The sequence below is a fragment of the Vigna radiata genome, chromosome 5 (genome assembly GCF_000741045.1).
Source record: "Vigna radiata var. radiata cultivar VC1973A chromosome 5, Vradiata_ver6, whole genome shotgun sequence".
Lineage (NCBI taxonomy): Eukaryota > Viridiplantae > Streptophyta > Magnoliopsida > Fabales > Fabaceae > Vigna > Vigna radiata.
In genome coordinates, this window is record NC_028355.1 from 15,157,702 (window position 1) to 15,176,789 (window position 19,088).

The 19,088-nt window shown below is 28.4% G+C and overlaps 1 protein-coding gene across 1 annotated transcript; it reads left to right on the forward strand.

Annotated features, from left to right (window-relative positions):
- Positions 1 to 2,618: 2,618 nt before the first annotated feature.
- On the forward strand, positions 2,619 to 6,547 carry LOC106762618 (probable beta-D-xylosidase 7). The gene is made up of 4 exons (XM_014646621.2): positions 2,619 to 3,342; positions 3,422 to 3,689; positions 4,854 to 5,627; positions 5,789 to 6,547. The coding sequence occupies exons 1-4, from the start codon at positions 2,653 to 2,655 to the stop codon at positions 6,376 to 6,378; spliced, it is 2,322 nt and encodes a 773-aa protein (XP_014502107.1). The 5' UTR covers positions 2,619 to 2,652; the 3' UTR covers positions 6,379 to 6,547.
- Positions 6,548 to 19,088: the final 12,541 nt, after the last annotated feature.

Sequence of the window (19,088 nt, forward strand, 5' to 3'; positions counted from 1 at the left end):
CCTTTAACCAGCGATCCTCTTCGAGTCGAGGTTAGTAATACTTTCGTAAAACCGCTAAACCGATGACGACTTTCGTTTACCCTTAAACTTTGTCCTTGAATTATTATATCTCTGCATTGCATTGGTGTGGTGGTGTTGTATCCAACCTTTAACCAGTGATCCTCTTCGAGTCGAGGTTAGTAATACTTTCGTAAAACATGGCGACTTCCGTTTACTCTTAAACGGATGTTGACATCAATCATCTGTTTACGGATTCCACATCCGTTTAAGCGTTTTCTAGATTATTTTAGATTATGTTTTTGTTAGTTTTATTTTTTAAGATTTGTTTTTATTAGTTTTATTTTTTAAGATTTGTTTTTATTAGTTTCAATTTTTAAGTATTTGTTTTTATTACTTTTACTTTTTTACGATTTATATTTTAAGATTTGTTTTTATTAGTTTTATTTTTTACGATTTGTTTTTATTAGATTTTTATTTTATTAATTTTCAGATATTTTAATAATGGAATTTATATGTTTTGATATATTATTTTTAAATATATTTTTAACGTATTTTAATAATGTATATTTAAAGATCTCTATATATATATATATATATATATATATATATATATATATATATTTATTTATTTTTCACGATATTTAATTAGTTTTTAAACTGAAAACATAAAAATAGAAAACGGATGTCGACATCCGTCGACGGATATCGACATCCGTTTCAATGTCTGGACGTCTTCTTCATCAATACACACAACATAGAGCACACAAATGACAGAACTCAACAGCAGACCACAGAAACCTCAACAAACATACCAACCACATATCAACAATAGACAAAACTACCCAATCCTACACATTACATACATTTAAAAAAAAAATACAAAAAACGAAAAAGAAACTAACCTGGAGAGGGAATCTATGGGTCTGTGTGTGTTTGACTGGAGCAGAGTGTAAAAGAGGTAGGATAGGTTAACTTTAGTAAATAGGGATAAAAAGGTAAAAATAAAAAATACAAAAAGGTTATTTATGTGTTTAAAAAAAATCCAAAAAAATTGGGGGGTGGGGGATGGAATTGGGGAGGTACAGGGAGTAACTCCCTTTTCTTTTTAAATCCTTTTATGTACACATCTCTACACTCATGGGCTGAAACTTGAACCATTCCAGTATTTTCTTAACGAATTTGTTTATATCTACGTCTCTACCTATGTTATATATATTTTTATAATAATTTTAAGTCTTTATCTTAGTTGATAATTATAATTTTAAAAATTAATAATTATCATGTTAAATTTTGAAAGTTTTTATAAATAAAGTTTTTATCATATTAAATCTAATGAGAGTTAACTCTGATTTTTCAATTTTAAGAATAATTAGAACAAGGTTAATTCTGAATGGGTCTAAATAATTTAAAATATTTTTTATTTATTTTATTAGAGAAAACAAATATTTTAAAAATTATATTAATTATAAAAATTTAATTAAAGGTATTATCTTTATCAATATTTTAAAGACTTTATAAACTTAATCTAAATATAATTCGAATTGGTTAAGTATGAGTTGAAATGTGCCTTAACTCAACTTGACTTAATTTGAATGAGATTTGATTTATTAATTTATATCATAGTTTAATCACAACTTGATTAAAACATGATTTATTTTAGTTTTATTTGAATTTGATTCAATTCAACTGGATAATGTGGTCTTAACTAATTAAATTTAAATTTGATTCAATCTCACTTGTATAAATTTCATTCAATAAATATTTTTTATGTATGTAAAGATTTTTATAAGTCATTATCTTTGTTTTTTTTTAAATTTTAAAGAATTCTTTTTAGAGATAACCTTAACTTATAAAGCTTTTATAAGCAATTTGACCTATACATTTTTTCTTATGTACACTTTTTATCTACTACATGAGTGCAAGGTAATATGGGCTATATTGATAAGTACCATGCTTGAGTATATTTTGTTAGTTATTCATATCAATGGCATTATGAAGTCTAAAATATACATCGACTTGCGAAAATAAAAATAAGGCATCATTATAAATTTGACTGAAATACCAATTCAAAATAATAGAAAATCATGAGACGCTTGAAAGTTACATAATTTCTTAACATGTAGTTTGAATCTCCACCCTTGCAGTATAACTTTTCTATTTCTTCTTCTCCTTTTGCGTTACCTATGGCCACTTGTCCTTTTTTGTTTCATAATTATACTTTCACTGACAGTATTTTAACACATATTTTGTGATTGATTCAATGTTTATAATTAGGACAATACTTTTTTTTAATAATTTTTTGATAACAAAATACTGTGTTATTATTTTATTGATCTGTTTGAATTTATGTTTAAAAGAATATTTGAAATGGACTAATCATAAACTATCACGTATGTATTATCAAAAAATTGTCAAAAAAAAATGTTGTTAAAGAAATTATTTTTTATAATTATTATAATTAATTGTGGAATAATTTTGAACTGATAATGACATATATTGTTAATAGTTAATGTTAAAATAATATTAAAATATTGTAAAATTATCTTTATTTTTTTCTTTGTTTGAGAGTAAGTAATAAATGCAATGTGAGGTGAAAAAGATGGGATATAAAATGGTGGGAGGGAAGAATAATTGAGAAGTGGGAGTGTAGCAATGGGCAGCAGCTTCACTTTTGCAGCCATCATTTTCCTCACTCTTCAGACTGCTCACTCATCTAACCCACCTTTCGCTTGCGATTGGTCCAATCCTGCTTCCAAATCCTACCCATTCTGCAACCCCAAACTCCCCATCCCCCAACGAACCAAAGACCTTCTCTCCAGACTCACACTTCAAGAGAAACTCTCCCAGCTCGTCAACACCGCTCCTTCCATCCCCCGCCTCGGCATCCCCGCCTACCAGTGGTGGAGCGAGGCCCTCCACGGCGTAGGAAACGTCGGCCCCGGCATCCACTTCAACGCCTCCATCTCCTCCGCCACCAGCTTCCCTCAGGTCATCCTCAGTGCAGCCACCTTCGACTCCCTCCTCTGGTACCGAATCGGACGCGCCATTGGGATCGAAGCCCGCGCAATCTATAATGCAGCCCAGGCCCAGGGCCTCACCTTCTGGGCTCCCAATATCAACATCTTCAGGGACCCGCGATGGGGCAGAGGGCAAGAGACACCCGGCGAAGACCCTCTCCTCACTTCTCGCTACGCAGTTTCCTACGTCAGAGGCCTCCAAGGAGACTCCTTCCACGGCGGCAAGTTGAGGGGCCACCTTCAAGCCTCCGCCTGTTGCAAACACTTCACGGCTTACGATCTGGACAATTGGAAGGGCGTGGATCGCTTTCTCTTCGATGCTCGCGTAATTAACCACTTCACTCCACACACCACTCAATTTCCTTTTCTCTTTCTTCTGAGCTCTTGGATATGATCTGTTTCAGGTGAGTTTGCAAGATTTAGCAGACACGTACCAGCCTCCGTTTCAGAGTTGCGTACAGCAAGGAGGGGCCAGTGGGATAATGTGTGCTTACAATCGCGTGAACGGGGTTCCAAGCTGTGCGGATTTCAACCTGTTAACCAAAACGGTCAGAAAAAAATGGCATTTCCGTGGCTATATTACGTCAGATTGCGGAGCAGTCGGGATCATACATGACCAGCAAGGGTTTGCAAAATCAGCCGAGGATGCTGTAGCTGATGTTCTCCGTGCTGGTATGTCTCTCTCTTGGTCGCTAATTAAAACCACAAAGTAACTTAAAGGGTGATTACCTAAATCGCATGCTCCTTGTACGTAGAGGCTTTTATCACCTGTCTTTTGTCGGTTTACAGTAACATGGCTTTACGATGCTATTCATTGTCAACCATATTAATGCGAAAATCGCTGCCTTGGCCCAGTTATACTAGGTACCATAATATGTTTATCAATATTTCCTATGCTACCTTTCTGTATATTTTAAGTAATCGTTTTAACATTTTAGGTTTCTACGGTTCCCATTTTTGTATTTTCCCTTCTTCTATCAATAATACCATTAACATGCATATCAATAATACAAATCAGTGTGTATTATTTTCCGACATCTGTGAGCCCCACAAGAAGACTTTCTTTCTACTTTCCACGCAGGCGTGCTATAATATTTATGCTGGCAAACTTATGTATGTGTATTTTAAAATTTAAGTAAAATTTATGAAATACAATTTTAAAAAATATTTAAAATTATAAATAAAATATGTTTAATCAATACATTTAAAGTTTTAAAAACACATTGAAAACAAAAAAGTGTTTTAAATTATAAAAGTATTAGTAGCTACAATTTAGAGAGAAAGAACACACAGCGTTGTGGATTTTAAAAATGGTTGGGATGATATATTAGGAAAATGTTCAAAAACACGAAATTCTTTTTCACGAAAAAAACAACTTTTTAAAAGAGAAATGGTGCTTACTGAAAAAATTACAGACCATTGTTATAGGAGCTATGTTTTCCGTCAAATTACATTGATATTTTTTAAACTTTTAAATTAATATTGTTTAATTCATGTTTTTTGGGCAAAAGTAGCACTGCTCTTTCGAAAATACTTGCTTTCTATCACATAATGATTTCCATTAATGCAAATATTTGATTTTTCTCCAACTATTAAGCACTCCTTTAATAGACTAATAGTAATCACCTCACTGAGTGAGTGATATTATTATCTCAATAATAATCAGAAGTTAGTTTGACTCAATAATTTTTTTGATAATAAACAAACATAAACTAGATTAGTTTATGTTTTTCTCAAAATAATATTAAACTATCTTATACCAGAATGGAGACATTTTTTTTATCTGAAACAATTTTTTCAGATGCATCGCAGTGAATATGCTTTTAAACTCTGCAGGAATGGATGTGGAATGTGGTAGTTATCTGACGGGTCATGCTGAATCGGCAGTGTTGCAGAAAAAAGTATCCATGTCTGAAATAGACCGTGCCCTTCACAACCTGTTTTCCATTAGAATGAGGCTAGGCCTGTTTGGTGGAAATCCAAGCAGTCTCCCATTTGGTATGATTGGTCCGAATCATGTGTGTTCCAAAGAGCACCAATATCTGGCTCTTGAAGCTGCAAGAAATGGCATTGTGCTCTTAAAAAACTCTCCCACACTTCTACCACTCCCCAAAACAAGCCCCAGTATTTCCTTAGCAGTGATAGGTCCCAATGCCAATGCTTCTCCACTAACTCTTCTTGGAAACTATGCTGGTCCTCCTTGTAAATTTGTCACAATATTGCAAGGCTTTCAGCACTACGTTAAGAACGCCGTTTATCATCCTGGGTGTGATGGTGGACCAAAGTGTTCTTCGGCTAAAATTGAGCAGGCAGTAGAAGTTGCAAAAAAAGTGGATTATGTTGTGCTGGTTATGGGATTGGATCAAAGTGAAGAGAGGGAAGAACGTGATCGCATTCATCTAGACTTGCCGGGCAAGCAACTTGAACTCGTCAACAGCGTTGCCGAAGCTTCTAAAAAACCAGTTATTTTGGTGCTGCTTTGTGGAGGGCCTGTAGATATCAGTTCAGCCAAGTATAACCACAAAATCGGAGGCATCCTCTGGGCTGGTTATCCCGGAGAACTTGGAGGCATTGCACTTGCACAGATTATCTTTGGCGACCACAACCCAGGTGATTTCTTTGCTATTTTATCAATTAAATGTCCCCTTTAACGTTACTCCCTGACTTTTCAAAACTTTTAATCAAAATATCATTCACTTTACTCGTGTTTTAACTATACTCTGTTATTACTGAAATGGTGTGTGCTGCTGCCTGTCATGAATACTGTGTAGGAGGAAGACTTCCAGTTACTTGGTACCCAAAAGATTACATCAAAGTACCCATGACAGACATGAGAATGAGAGCCGATCCTTCTACGGGCTATCCTGGGAGAACTTACCGATTTTACAAAGGTCCAAAAGTCTATGAATTTGGCTATGGACTAAGCTATTCGAAATATTCCTATGAGTTTGTTTCTGTTACACATGACAAGCTTCACTTGAACCAGTCATCCACTCATTTCATGGTTGAAAATTCAGAAACCGTAAGGTACAAACTAGTTTCGGAGTTGGGAGAACAAACCTGCCAAAGCATGTCACTCTCGGTCACTGTGAGAGTTCAAAATCATGGAAGCTTGGTGGGGAAGCATCCTGTATTGCTGTTTATGAGGCCTAAAATCCAGAAAAGTGGAAACCCTGTGAAACAGTTGGTTGGTTTCCAGAGTGTGATGCTTGATGCAGGGGAAATGACTCATGTTGGATTTGTGGTGAGTCCTTGCGAACATCTTAGTAGAGCAAATGAAGCTGGTGCAATGATTATTGAAGAAGGGTCTCAGGTGTTGCTTGTGGATGATCAAGAGCACCCGATAGATATAATTGTTTGATGCTACATATGAAAAAAAAAAAATTACTTTGAGATACTTTTACACTCATTTTAACACATGATTTTTCACCTTTTCGTTATAAAAATCATGTTTAGTAAATGTAAGTGTATCAACAAGATAGAAAATAGTATTGAATGTGATAATTTGCATTCATCATGTATTGTTTAAATACAAGTAGTAATGTAAAATCAAAATCCTATAATTATGGTAATATAGACAAATAATTTACTAATTAGGATGTTGATGAATAATTACTATAATATTACATCATAAAAAAAAATTAATATCGTGAATCGCCAAAATCAAGAGTCATAAATACTAAGATATTTGACCGAATATGTGATTATGTCTAACTCCCCTCTCAAACTGGTGGTGAGATGGTCATGTCAAGTTTGTATCTTAGCAACTTGAATCTAGTATGAGTGAAAGGTTTCGTCAAATAGTTTGCAATTTGATCAGTAGTAGAAACATATGTCATAATTACTTCATTTTGTAGGACTTGATTGCATAACTAGATTAGAAGCAATTGACTTGACACTTAGGTTATCAAATCACATAATTGGTTTTCTTAGCATTTGTAGTTTTAGTTTTGTCAGCAGAGATTTAATCAAAGCTACTTCAGCAGCCAGATCAACCAAGGCTCTGTATTCTGATTTTGTGCTTGATTGTGACACTACCTTTTGCTTTTCCTTTTGTTTTCTTGAAGACCATAAAACAAGAGTTTCTCCAAGAAACACACATTGTCCTACTATGAATTTTTTGTCATCAGTACTAGTTGTCCAATCTGCATCATAATACCCCATTATGTCAAAATCATTTGAAGGTTTTATGTGCAAACATAGGTTCATTGTACCTTGAAGACATCTTAGTATTCTTTTTGTTCCTTGCCAATGATCCATGGTAGGTGTACTCATGTATTGACTGAGTTTATTAACAGCAAAAGCAATGTCTGGCCTTGTGTTGGTCAAATATTGCAATGAACCTATGCCTTGTCTGTACAAAGTAGCATTGGTCATTGGTTCCCCTTTTGTAGCGAATTGTCTACTAGTCACTATTGGTGTCAAACAGACATAAATTGTCTCCATGTTGAACTTCTCCAAAATATCTTTTATGTACTTAGTTTGCCTTAAGTACATTCCACTGTCATTCCTTTGCATTTCAATGTCAAGAAAGTAGTGTATATATCTTAAGTATTTCAGTGAGAAAACAACATTCAATTTATTAATGAATGTTTCTAAATACTGATGGTTGCTTCCTGTTACAATAACATCATCAACATAAATGAGAAGGAACATAGTATGATTTGTACCTCTAAGTATGAATAGAGAAGAATCACTTTTGGTGTTTTGAAAACCCCAATTCAGAAGTGTGTCTCTTATCAAACCAAGTCCTTGGTACCTGCTTCAAACCATATATGGCCTTGGACAATCTACATATATGATTCGGTTTGGTTGGGTCTATGTAGACTTCAGGTTGAAGCATAAAAATAGTTTCCTTCAAATTTCCATTTAGGAAGGCATTGTTTATGTCAAGTTTCCTAACAACCCAATTGTAATGTACTGTAATGGCTAATATGATTCTGACAGAGTTGGACGTGACCACAGGACTATGTCTTTTGTCTGTTGGAAACCTCTTGTAACAAGTCTTGCTTTTCTTCTTTCAATTGAACCATCTGCTTTATACTTGGTTTTGAAGACACATTTTGAGTCTATGATGTTTTCTTAGCCCTTGAATGGTATTAATGTCCAAGTTTGATTAAATATTAGAGCCTTGAATTTTGTATCCATGGCTTCTTTTCATTCTGGCTTGATTAGAGCTTCCTTGACATTTTTTGGTTATTTTTCATCTTCACGAACCTTTGTCAATCCTATATATGGTTGCTTAGGCTTGTAAATTCCAGGTTTTCTTTTGGTCACCATCCAATGAGTGTTGATAGTAGGTTGATTGCTTTCAGTTTCAGTTTGACTGTTGTTCTCTGCTAACTTTGCTAATGTGAACCTTCTTCTTGACTTCCTCTTGATGTATCAGTAAAAGATTCACCAAGATCTCCTTCATTTGTACCATTGATGGTAGGACTATCACTTGTGATTTCTTCGTGATGACTTGTAGTATTGTTGTCTGGTTTAAGAGTATTATTGACGATGGTACCTGCAGAGTAATTTGGAAGCAAAGTTGACATAGGTTCCGTTAATTTTTTAAAAAATTTCTTGTAAAAATGAAACCTTCATGAAAGGGGAAGGGATTCTCATTGAAAATACATGTCTTGGGATGAAAATTCTCCCATGAGAGTTAATGCATTTGTATCCTTTGTATGAATTACTATGACCAAGAAACACACACCTAGTTGTATGAAACTAAAGTTTATTTTATTGTATGGTTTAAGACAAGGATAACAAGCACAACCAAAAGGTTTCAAGTTCCCATAGTCAGGTTTTCTTAAAAAAAAATCAGGGAGTATGGACTTTTGTTTGGATTTATTAATGATGGTAGTCTATTGACTAGATAAACAACAATTGAGAAGGCTTCCCACCAATAGTGTAAGGGCATTTTGGCTTGTGCTAACAGGGTTTGGCCAAGTTCAGCAACATGTATGTGTTTTCTCTCAGCCTTGCCATTTTGTTGAGAGGTGTAGGGACAAGACATTCTAAAAACATTTCTTGATTCTAAGGCAATCATTTGGACATGTTTAAATTCACCACCTCCATCACATTGAATGACTTTAATTTTTCCATTAAACTGATTTTCAACCATAGCTTTGAAAAGAGTGAAGACACGTATAGTTTTTTATTTTTTTTCTTTAAAGAGAAAATCCATGTGAATCTATTAAAATCATCAATAAAATTAACATAATATTTGAACCCAGACAGAGACAAAATTGGGACAAGACCTTAAACATCATTGTGAATTAAATATAAAATTTCATTAACATGTGAGGAAGAGATTTTGAAAGGCAATATATGCAATTTTCCAAATTGACAAGCTTTTCAAAATGTGAATTAGTCACTAGATGATATTTTCACATTGAATTTCTTCAAGACCTTCCAGAACTTTATTGTTGGGATGTCCAAGTTTCCTATGCCAATTTTCTTTAAGAGACATGTGGGCATAAGAGTTTTTATTGGCACATAGTTTATACAAGCCATTTTTAAGTTCCCTTTTTAGAAGAGCATTTCCTGTCAGTGTGTCCACTATAAAGCAACAATTTTCATCAAAAAGAACATCATATAGATAAAGACTATTCATTTTGGTTGGTCCTGAGGCCATTACTTTTAGTATTTCACCATTACCAACAAGTAAAGAATTCGTACCATTATTTTCACCAAGTTCTTTAATTTTGTCACTTTGGTGAGTCACATGGTTGTTGGCTCCACTATCAAAATACCATTCATAATCTTGACCTTGATAAGGTGAAGCTATAAATGTACTATGTGTTCCTTGTTTTTCACTTTCAACAGATTGAGTTTTCCCTGTATGGAACTTATCAAATCGGTAATAACATTGTATAACAGTGTAGTCAATCCTTCTGCATAACTGACATATTGGTTTTGTTATCCTACCTCTTCCTCTGCCACCTCTCGTGCCTATGAAATTAGAGTCTCTCTAATCACCTTGGGATCCAAATCTATTGCCTCTGGATTATTTCTTGGTAGCAAAGTTTGTAGAGACAGTTTGACAATCACTGGATTATGATCAGAGTTATAGTTTGGTGAACCTGTCAACTTTAACTTGTCAACTAGATTTGTTATCTTGCCAAGATATTGCTTTATCTTCATGACTTTTTTACCTGTGTTATGAAATTCAGATTTTAGATAGATGATTCTGGATCCAATATGTGCATCAACAAGGCTTTGAGTTTCATCCCAAAGCTGTTTGGATGTTTCACAATAGAGCAATTGAGTTGCAATGTCAATTGATATAAAATTCATTAGCCATCCTAAAATTGCTTGATCTTAAGTTAACTCATCTCATAGCTAGGATTGACTTTTGTTGTCGTGTTCTCTGCAACAATGAATTGATTTGGACATTATATTGTTTCTAGTATATAGTCACCAAGTTTATATCCTCTAATCACTGGTAAGACTAGAGACTTTCATAGTGGATAATTGTCTTTGTCCAACTTGACAAAAATTGTAGAAAGTAGGTCATTTTTTTGATTGGCAACATAAGACACGATGACTGTGGTTATGGATCAAGAGTTATTTGCTTGATAGTTCTGATACTAAGATAGGAAATAGTATTGAATGTGATTATTTGCATTCATCATGTATTATTTAAATACAAATAATAATGTACAATCAAGATCTTATAATTATACTAATACAGACAAGTATTTTCTTAAATAGGATGCTGGTAAATAATTATTGTAATATTACACCATTAAAGAAAATTAATATTATGAATCATCAAAATTAAAAGTTATAAATAATAAAATATTTGATAAAAATTTGATTTTGTCTAACTAAACCTACTATTTCTGAACATGTTTTTGAACAGTTTAGGATCATGAGACCGAGACCATGTACTATAACTTGATCTGATTCGTGTATCCATCCATGTTATTTGCATCTGAAATTCAGAGGAGCGATATGTTAAATGTAAAATGGTCGTTCATCGTTGATGGTTGGGGATGGTCACTAAATTAAACCAGTGCTCAATTGTTGATTAACTGAGTCAAATTGAGTTGATGAGATTTCCATTTCCTAAAACGTATAGCTTAGAAAATCTCCTATAACTTCTGCTTAAATATTTAACTTTTTGAATGAATCTTTATTTCACTGGTACGAAACACAATGAGGTGTAATAAAAAGATTTATGAGATGCTGTTTTGTTAGATTGCGTTAATTAAGTGATTAAGATAGTAATACATTAGATATAGTTAATATATGTCAATAGAGGATTTTTATACGTATCTGGTATATTTTCTTAACTAAATTATCAGAAAATGGACAAACTTTATTTTTATTACATGTCTTAGAGTAAGTTGTGGTATCGGGAAGAAAATATTAAGAAGTTTGATATTCTTGACAATTATAGGATGCAGGAAGAAACCATATGGGTGCAGGAAGTAATAATTGTCAATGATGCGTACATTATGGGCCCATGGGCCCATTTTGCTAAGTTCGGCTCCAACCTTTTTTAAAAACAAGCACTTTCACAAAAATATTCCTCACAAGGTTTACTATGGAACTGTATTTTCAACGGTCTTTTCTCTTAAGATACTCTGTGGAACACTTGTATTTGTTGACAATTGGGGATTCACTTCACATTTTAATCTATTCTTCTTAATATTTCATATTGGTTCTAGTTATTGAAAATCACATAAATAATTATAGATTTCTTTTCCAATTGAAAAGATAAAATATGTTTATAGATGTCTTGAAAACACTCCTCTAATTATAATCATATTATTGTTTAATAAATAAATAAAAATTAATTCTCATGCGAGTTTTTTCATAAAATTCCAAGGATCGTTATATTTTCTTTTCTTTTCTTAAAACTTAATGAAGTAAAGAGGAACGAGAAAAAAACGAGTCAAATTTATCTGCTAGATATTTACTTCTAAAATTTACCTGTTATTAGTTTGATTTCTTTTACATATTCTATCTTACATAATATAATATAATTAGAGATAATCTTTATTTTACAAACTGATTTAATTAAAATTATTTAGATTTAAATTCACTTTATATTATATTATGATTTCATTTGTGAACCCTCATGTGACTATCACATCATCCACAAAGTCAATATACACATGAAATGTCCATATTTAAATGTGATGGATATGCTATGAATTTTACATAATGTCAATTTGTAACATAAGTTAGGGTCTTTCTCATTTTACAATTTTTTTTTTGAGAATAAACTAGATTGATATTAAATTTTTATCTTAATAAGATTTGTAAATTTTATTTTGTCTCTTAAGATCAAATCAATATTATATCATCTACAATTTTCTATTCTTCCGCTTAAAATATAAATATATCATATAAAAAAAATAATATTAATTTAAAAGGATTCTCTTTTTCTAATACCAATTTAAAGGATTTTTACTTTACAGATCAATTTTTTAATAAGTTAATCCTAATATATATATATATATATATATATATATATATATATATATATATATATATATATATATATATATAAAATTAAAGTCTTGTTACTTACAAATATATACGAATTAAATATATCTGTACTTTTTAGATTTTTATTCAAAATTAAAATTAATTTTTTTTTAAATTTAAACTAATTTAATTACTCATCTTTATTATTAAATGAATTTAATTTTTTTAACTAAATTTTATTAAATTTATTTAAAATTTTAAACTACGTTTTTCAATTAACATTAAAAAATATGTAAAAAATATAAATAATTAATATTATCATTAAATGCATTAAAAATTCAAAATAAATTTATCAAAATTTACTTAAAAAAATTAAATTTGTACATTTCTAAAATTAGAATACTAAATTTGATATTTTTTAAAAAAATGTAATTTTAATTTTTACTATAAAATAAAAAATAAAAACATATTTAACTTAAGAAGAATAGATTTCAATTTAAAAAAGAAAAAACAAATTACAAAAAAAATATTAATACAACTCTAATTAAATCATATAATAATATTGAATTTTGGTTTGAAAGTAAATGCAGTTTTTAATGGTATGTAAATTTTGTAGCGATCTTTGAGTACATTTAGAGTCATCAATTCACTACACTTTTTCGAGAGATAAGAGATGATGATATTTTAATAATTTTTTTAATAATTTTTTGATAACAAGTATCATTATTTTATTAATTTGTTTAAATTTATTTTAAAAAAATATTTTATCACAAACTTTTTTTAAAAAAATTATTACAAAGAGTTTTTACTTTTGGAGTTATGTAGTGTACTGTCATGTTCATAACAACACCTATAATTAATAAAATTATTGAGCGTCAACGCTTATACAGTAATTCAGACATGTGATTTGCAAAAAACTGTTTTCAAAGAGGAGGATCATAACTTCCATTTAATTCATTAGTTATGTATTTATATTATTATAATACAGTTGTTAAATGATTATTTCAGTTGTCAAAAGTATTATTTTTAATTAAGAATACGACTAAACCACTCCTTTTTATTTTCTGCAGATAGAAATTAATACCGGGTAAACTTTGGAAAGTTTGTGATTATGTTTTAAATGTTTAGAAATATTTTTTTTCATGAATTTATTTGAAAAAAAAATACAATTTTTGTTTAGTGTATGCAACCATGGGATAAATCTAAATTTCAGATTGAGTAAAAATTAAATTATATAAAATAAAATATCTATAAAAATGATGTTTTAATATTTTGGATTAAAAATCGTGTCAAATATGTGGTATGTGGTAAAATTTAATATCACACATATATAATAAATCTGATAAATCTTCTTACATGAAAAAATTTCGTCAATGATATCATAATCGATTGATGATTTATCATAATGATTGTTTAGTAACAATAACATCATAATCACAATAAAAGAGTATAAGTTTAGTGACATAAGAGTGGTTGATTAAGTTAATGATAAAGTGTATATATAACACTTTAATCTTCTACGTTCTAGCCATATTTATGCCATATAAAAAGGTTAAGAGATTTAATGTTTTATTTTTTAAAATTTATTAAAATAACATCAATCAATCATCATATATAAGATATTATTTATACTAAATACTACACCGTCTTCATATTATGAAAAAGAAAGAATATGTAGCTTTTTTGTGGTGAAGGATATAACGTATACTAAATTATGCATGCTGAACGTTGAATACTGTTAATTCCTGATAGGGGATGATATTGACGGTGGTGGGCACCGCGTATTGAAGATAATGAAGGTTCAGAAAGTTTGGTTTTGGTTGATAAGAATGGGTCGTTGAATTAAAAATAATTATTTGAGATATCTAAATTTTTTATATTTATTTAATATATATTTTTTTAAAAATAATATAAAAATTTATACTTATAATCATTATATTCTTATAATTTGTATTAAATAAATATAAAAATGTATTATAATACCGTTATTTTTATAAAATTATAGTTTTCTATATCTTCAAATTAAACACAAAACCAATTCTTTATGTAAAATGATGGCGACATAGATACATATCAGTTTTTATTTCAGATATAACTTGTCGTGTAGCCATGGAAAAACAAACACTAAGGTAGACACATGAAGTAAAATAAATATAGTATAATGATATTTTGACAACACTTTTTGACTTTTTTTTTACAACGAGACATGTGTCATTTTTATTGGTCTATTTGAATTTATATTTAAAAAATATTTAAAGCAACCAATCACAAGCTGACACGTATGCATTGTTAAAAAATTGTTAAAAAAGTGTTGTTAAAAGAAATTTTTCTATAAATATAATACCATCACAATCGGATTAATTTGGATTTAATTTGCTTTTACTGATATTGTTACTGTCTTTAATAATATTTGAATTATGCAGCTGTAATCATTGGACTACGAGATGATGTCTTTGTAATAATTAAAGTCGTAGAAATAAACGATGACCACTGTTTCAGAAAATGAATGACATAGATTTTGATGGCTTCTTTACTAATATTAAATAAAATTAATAATTTAAGATATAAAAAATTGAAATTATATGATTTTATCAAAACAAAAAATAAAGAGTTAAATATGTTTTTCGTCTCCCAACTATTGGCCATTTTTGTGTTTAATCTCTCTTTTAAACTATAGTATAATTTAGTCCTTTAACTCTAGAAAACTATGATTTTAGTCCTTTTTACCAAATTTTTTTAACTTTATTTGCTGTTTCAAGCACGTTATATTATAGCATTTGGATTGTTTACAATAAAGTTTAAAAAATTTGGTAAAAAGGACTAAAATCATAGTTTTCTAGAGTTAAAGGACTAAATTGTACTATAATTTGAAAGAGGGACTAAACACAAAAACGGCCAATAATTGGGGACGAAAAACATATTTAATCCGAAAATAAATAATTATAAAAAGGTCATAGTACGACATTCGGATTTCAAATTTTTAATTTTTTTATGTTCTATGTATTCAAATTTGTATTTTAATAGTTTTTCTTAAATATAAAGATAATAAATTAAAAATATTACTACATGTAATACATAAAAATATATGAAATTTAATAACCAAATTGAAATACAACATATTTACATAAAAGGTCTAGAAAAACCTTAAAAAGGTAACAAAAAAGTTATTTATTAATCAAATTATCAAAAATATCTCAAAATAAATGTAAAGTTATTTTAAAATGTAAAATATTTAAATTCTTTCTAATCAAATTATTAAAAAAAATTAAAATATTAAAGATTACAAAAAAAAAAACAAATATCTAAAAGTTTAAATCTAGAATTATACAATACTTTAAAAAAGACATAAAAAAATTAAAAACCAATAAATAAAAAAATAAATTAAATAGAAATATATTTGTATAAAAAAGCTTAATACATTTCTTTTATACATTTGTTAGACTCATTTTTATTGAATATTCAATATGTTCATAATTTTTTGCAAGTTATATTCAAATTGGTTAATTTTTATGACATCATCTAAATCATTAATGGTAGATGAATATTGTGTGTCACGTGTCAATTTGTGGTTTTTTAATTTGTTTTAAAAAAATATTAATTTTTTTTATATTTTTCTTAATTTTAAAAAAGTTGTTCATGTGTCAAGTCAATATTGTGTCACGTGTTAATATTAATATCACGTGTCAATATCATGTATCAATTCAGTATAAAACTACATGTCAGTGTTAATATCTTGTATTCAATTTAGTCATAATTTTCATTATTTTTGTTCAATTTAATCTCATATTTTGTTGATTTTGTTCAATTCAATCCCAATTTAAATTTTAAAAGTTTTAAAATTAGATAAAAAATTATTCAATATTTTCAAATTAAAAAAAAAAATTCATTATTTTTTAACTTTGGAAAGATAATTCTTCATTATTTTTAAAATTAGAAGGATAACTTCATTATCTTTAAAATTAGAAGAAAAATTCTTCATTATTTTTAAAATTAGTAGAAAATTTCTTCATTACTTTTAAAATTATAAGAAAAATTCTTTATTATTTTTAAAATTAGAAGGAAAATTCTAATTTATTTATAAAAGTTAGAAGAAAATTTAGAATTTATTTTCAAAATTAAAATGAAATATTTTTGCTACTTTTAAAATTAGAAGAAGAATTCTTCATTATTTTTAAACTTTCTCTAACCTTATTTTTTACATGTAAAAACAAGCAAAATAAATATAATAATTATATTCCAATAATATAATTAGAGTTAGTTTAAAAATAATAATAAAATATTTAATAAAAATTAAATTTAATCTTAATTTAAAAAGAATAAATTTACGACTGGATTGAAAAAATTAACAAAAATTAAGACTAATTGAATTTAAGACATTGTCATGTGATATTATATTGACTTCGTACGACAAGTGTCATTGACATTACACATGACACAATATTGACTTGACACGTGAACAACTTTTTAAATTAAGAAAAAAATATAAAAGAAATAAAAAATCCCAAACTAACACGTGAAACATAATATTCATTTGTCGACTTCATGAGAAAACGAAACAAATTAAACATAAATTATAAAATTTAAAATCATATTAAACACTAAAAAAATTGATTGGCCAAAAAATATCCTACTATTAAGGGACAATTTTTTATTTAAAATAAATAAATTGAATGTATAAAAAATTGAAAAAATTAAAATAGTATGTCTCAAGTACAAATTTTTTTTTATTTATTTATTTTTTATGATAAAGTCATATTTACAATTTTTTTTTAATTTTTTATATCAAATTTATTTATTTTATCTTACATTTATAAATTTTTTATTTTAATAGTTTTGAAGGAGTTGTCAAATAATTGCATGACTTATGTGTAACTGAATATAACTCATTTATGTAGAAATTGCAAAAGCATTGAAATATATTTTATTTTTAGAAGATATCGTCTAATTTTTGTACAACTTTTAAGTTTATCTTTGGAACAAGTCGCTCAACCTAAACACGACTTTAACTTAAACAAAAGTTGTTCAAACATTCAACAACGTTAAATAGTATATAACTAATTACATTTAATCATAATACAAATCATCTTTGATCTCTACAAATTCACTAATTATACTGAAGTCGTTCTATGATTTACAATGAAGTCATGCCAATAAGACATGACTTAATCTTAAATGAAATTCTTTTAAAATTCGACCCAAAAAAATAATTTCAAAAACAAATGAATTTTCAGTAAACATTTCTATAAAGTTTTAAGCATAAGTCAAAAAATTTTGTAGACTAATATTAATTTCTACATCTTGAGTTATCATAATTCTCATTTAATCTCCAGGAATTAAAATGCAAGTTATTTCTTATTTATGCTTTTGCATTGATATACAGAATGTGAAATATTTGTCCATCGAAGTAGCTGATATTCGTGGAATTCTTGGAACCGAGCTTTGATGTAATTACCAATAATCAAGATAATTATGATCGTATAAAAGATTACTAGAACAGAAATTTGGTGTGAATTTAGTGTTAAGTGTGCATATCTTACGTCATCGTTCTTTTATTGTTGTCGGATACCCATATATTCCTGCCATTTTTGTTCATCCAGGGAGATTTTTCTTTTTTTATTTATTATCCTTTTATTTTTTATTTTATGAAATTCTTCAATTTTATACTCATATAATTATCTACTCTTAATAAAATAACACAATTTTTAAATAATTGATGGTACTTCTCTTATACATTTTAAAATATTGATTTTAAATATTCATGTTTCGTAATAATTAAAGATAAGATTAATTTATAATATATTATAAATTTTATTTTACAAATTAATTTTATAGAGTTAAATTAAGTTTAAAAATTAATTCTTAATATAATATTAATTAAGATTTAAAGTTTATTTGAACAAAATTTATTATTGATTAAATTGTCTATTTCATTTTATATGTATAAATCTTGACATGAATGGGTGCATTAAAAATCTCACGTCAACTAAAGATAAAATTAATTCACAGTATATAATTAAGTATAAACCTCATTTTACAATTAAGTCTTTTTTAGAGAAACTTATTTTTATTTAGACAATATACATATATTAATCCTCATACAATGTTTAAATCAAGGAAAATGATATTTTAACACCATTTTTTAACACTATTTTGACACTGCACACGTGTCAAAATGTGATTGGACAATGTCAAATTAAAAAAGTTGAGGTTGGGGTATATTTGGAAGAGAAAAACCAAAGTTTGTTTTTTAATTTAAAATCGTCCAATCACATTTTGACACGTGTAAGTGTCAAAATGGTGTTAAAATATCATTTTCCTTAAATCAATTTATAAGAAAGTGTATTAATGGTTGTTTTTCTTGTAAGCATATAATAAAAATCTCAATTATTTTTGATGTTTTAGGCTTCAAAGCGTACGGGTTGGTACTTGCATTCTTTGACATTCAAGTTAATAATCTAATCAATCGGAAGATATAGTAAAATCTTAAATTCAAAATAAATATAATCTTTTACCTTCTTACTAGACTTGTATTTATATATTTCAAAATAGATTTATGATAAGTAGAATCATAATCATAATCTAATATCTAATAAGTAAGATTTACGAATAAATTTGATTGGAGATTATACTTAAGGCTAT

Excerpts from the sequence above, each read along its gene's own strand:
- LOC106762618 (XM_014646621.2), top strand. The coding sequence starts at position 2,653 with ATGGGCAGCAGCTTCACTTTTGCAGCCATCATTTTCCTCACTCTTCAG. Across the intron at positions 3,343-3,421 it reads GCTTTCTCTTCGATGCTCGC|GTGAGTTTGCAAGATTTAGC; the intron begins GTAATTAACCAC and ends GATCTGTTTCAG. Across the intron at positions 3,690-4,853 it reads AGCTGATGTTCTCCGTGCTG|GAATGGATGTGGAATGTGGT; the intron begins GTATGTCTCTCT and ends TAAACTCTGCAG.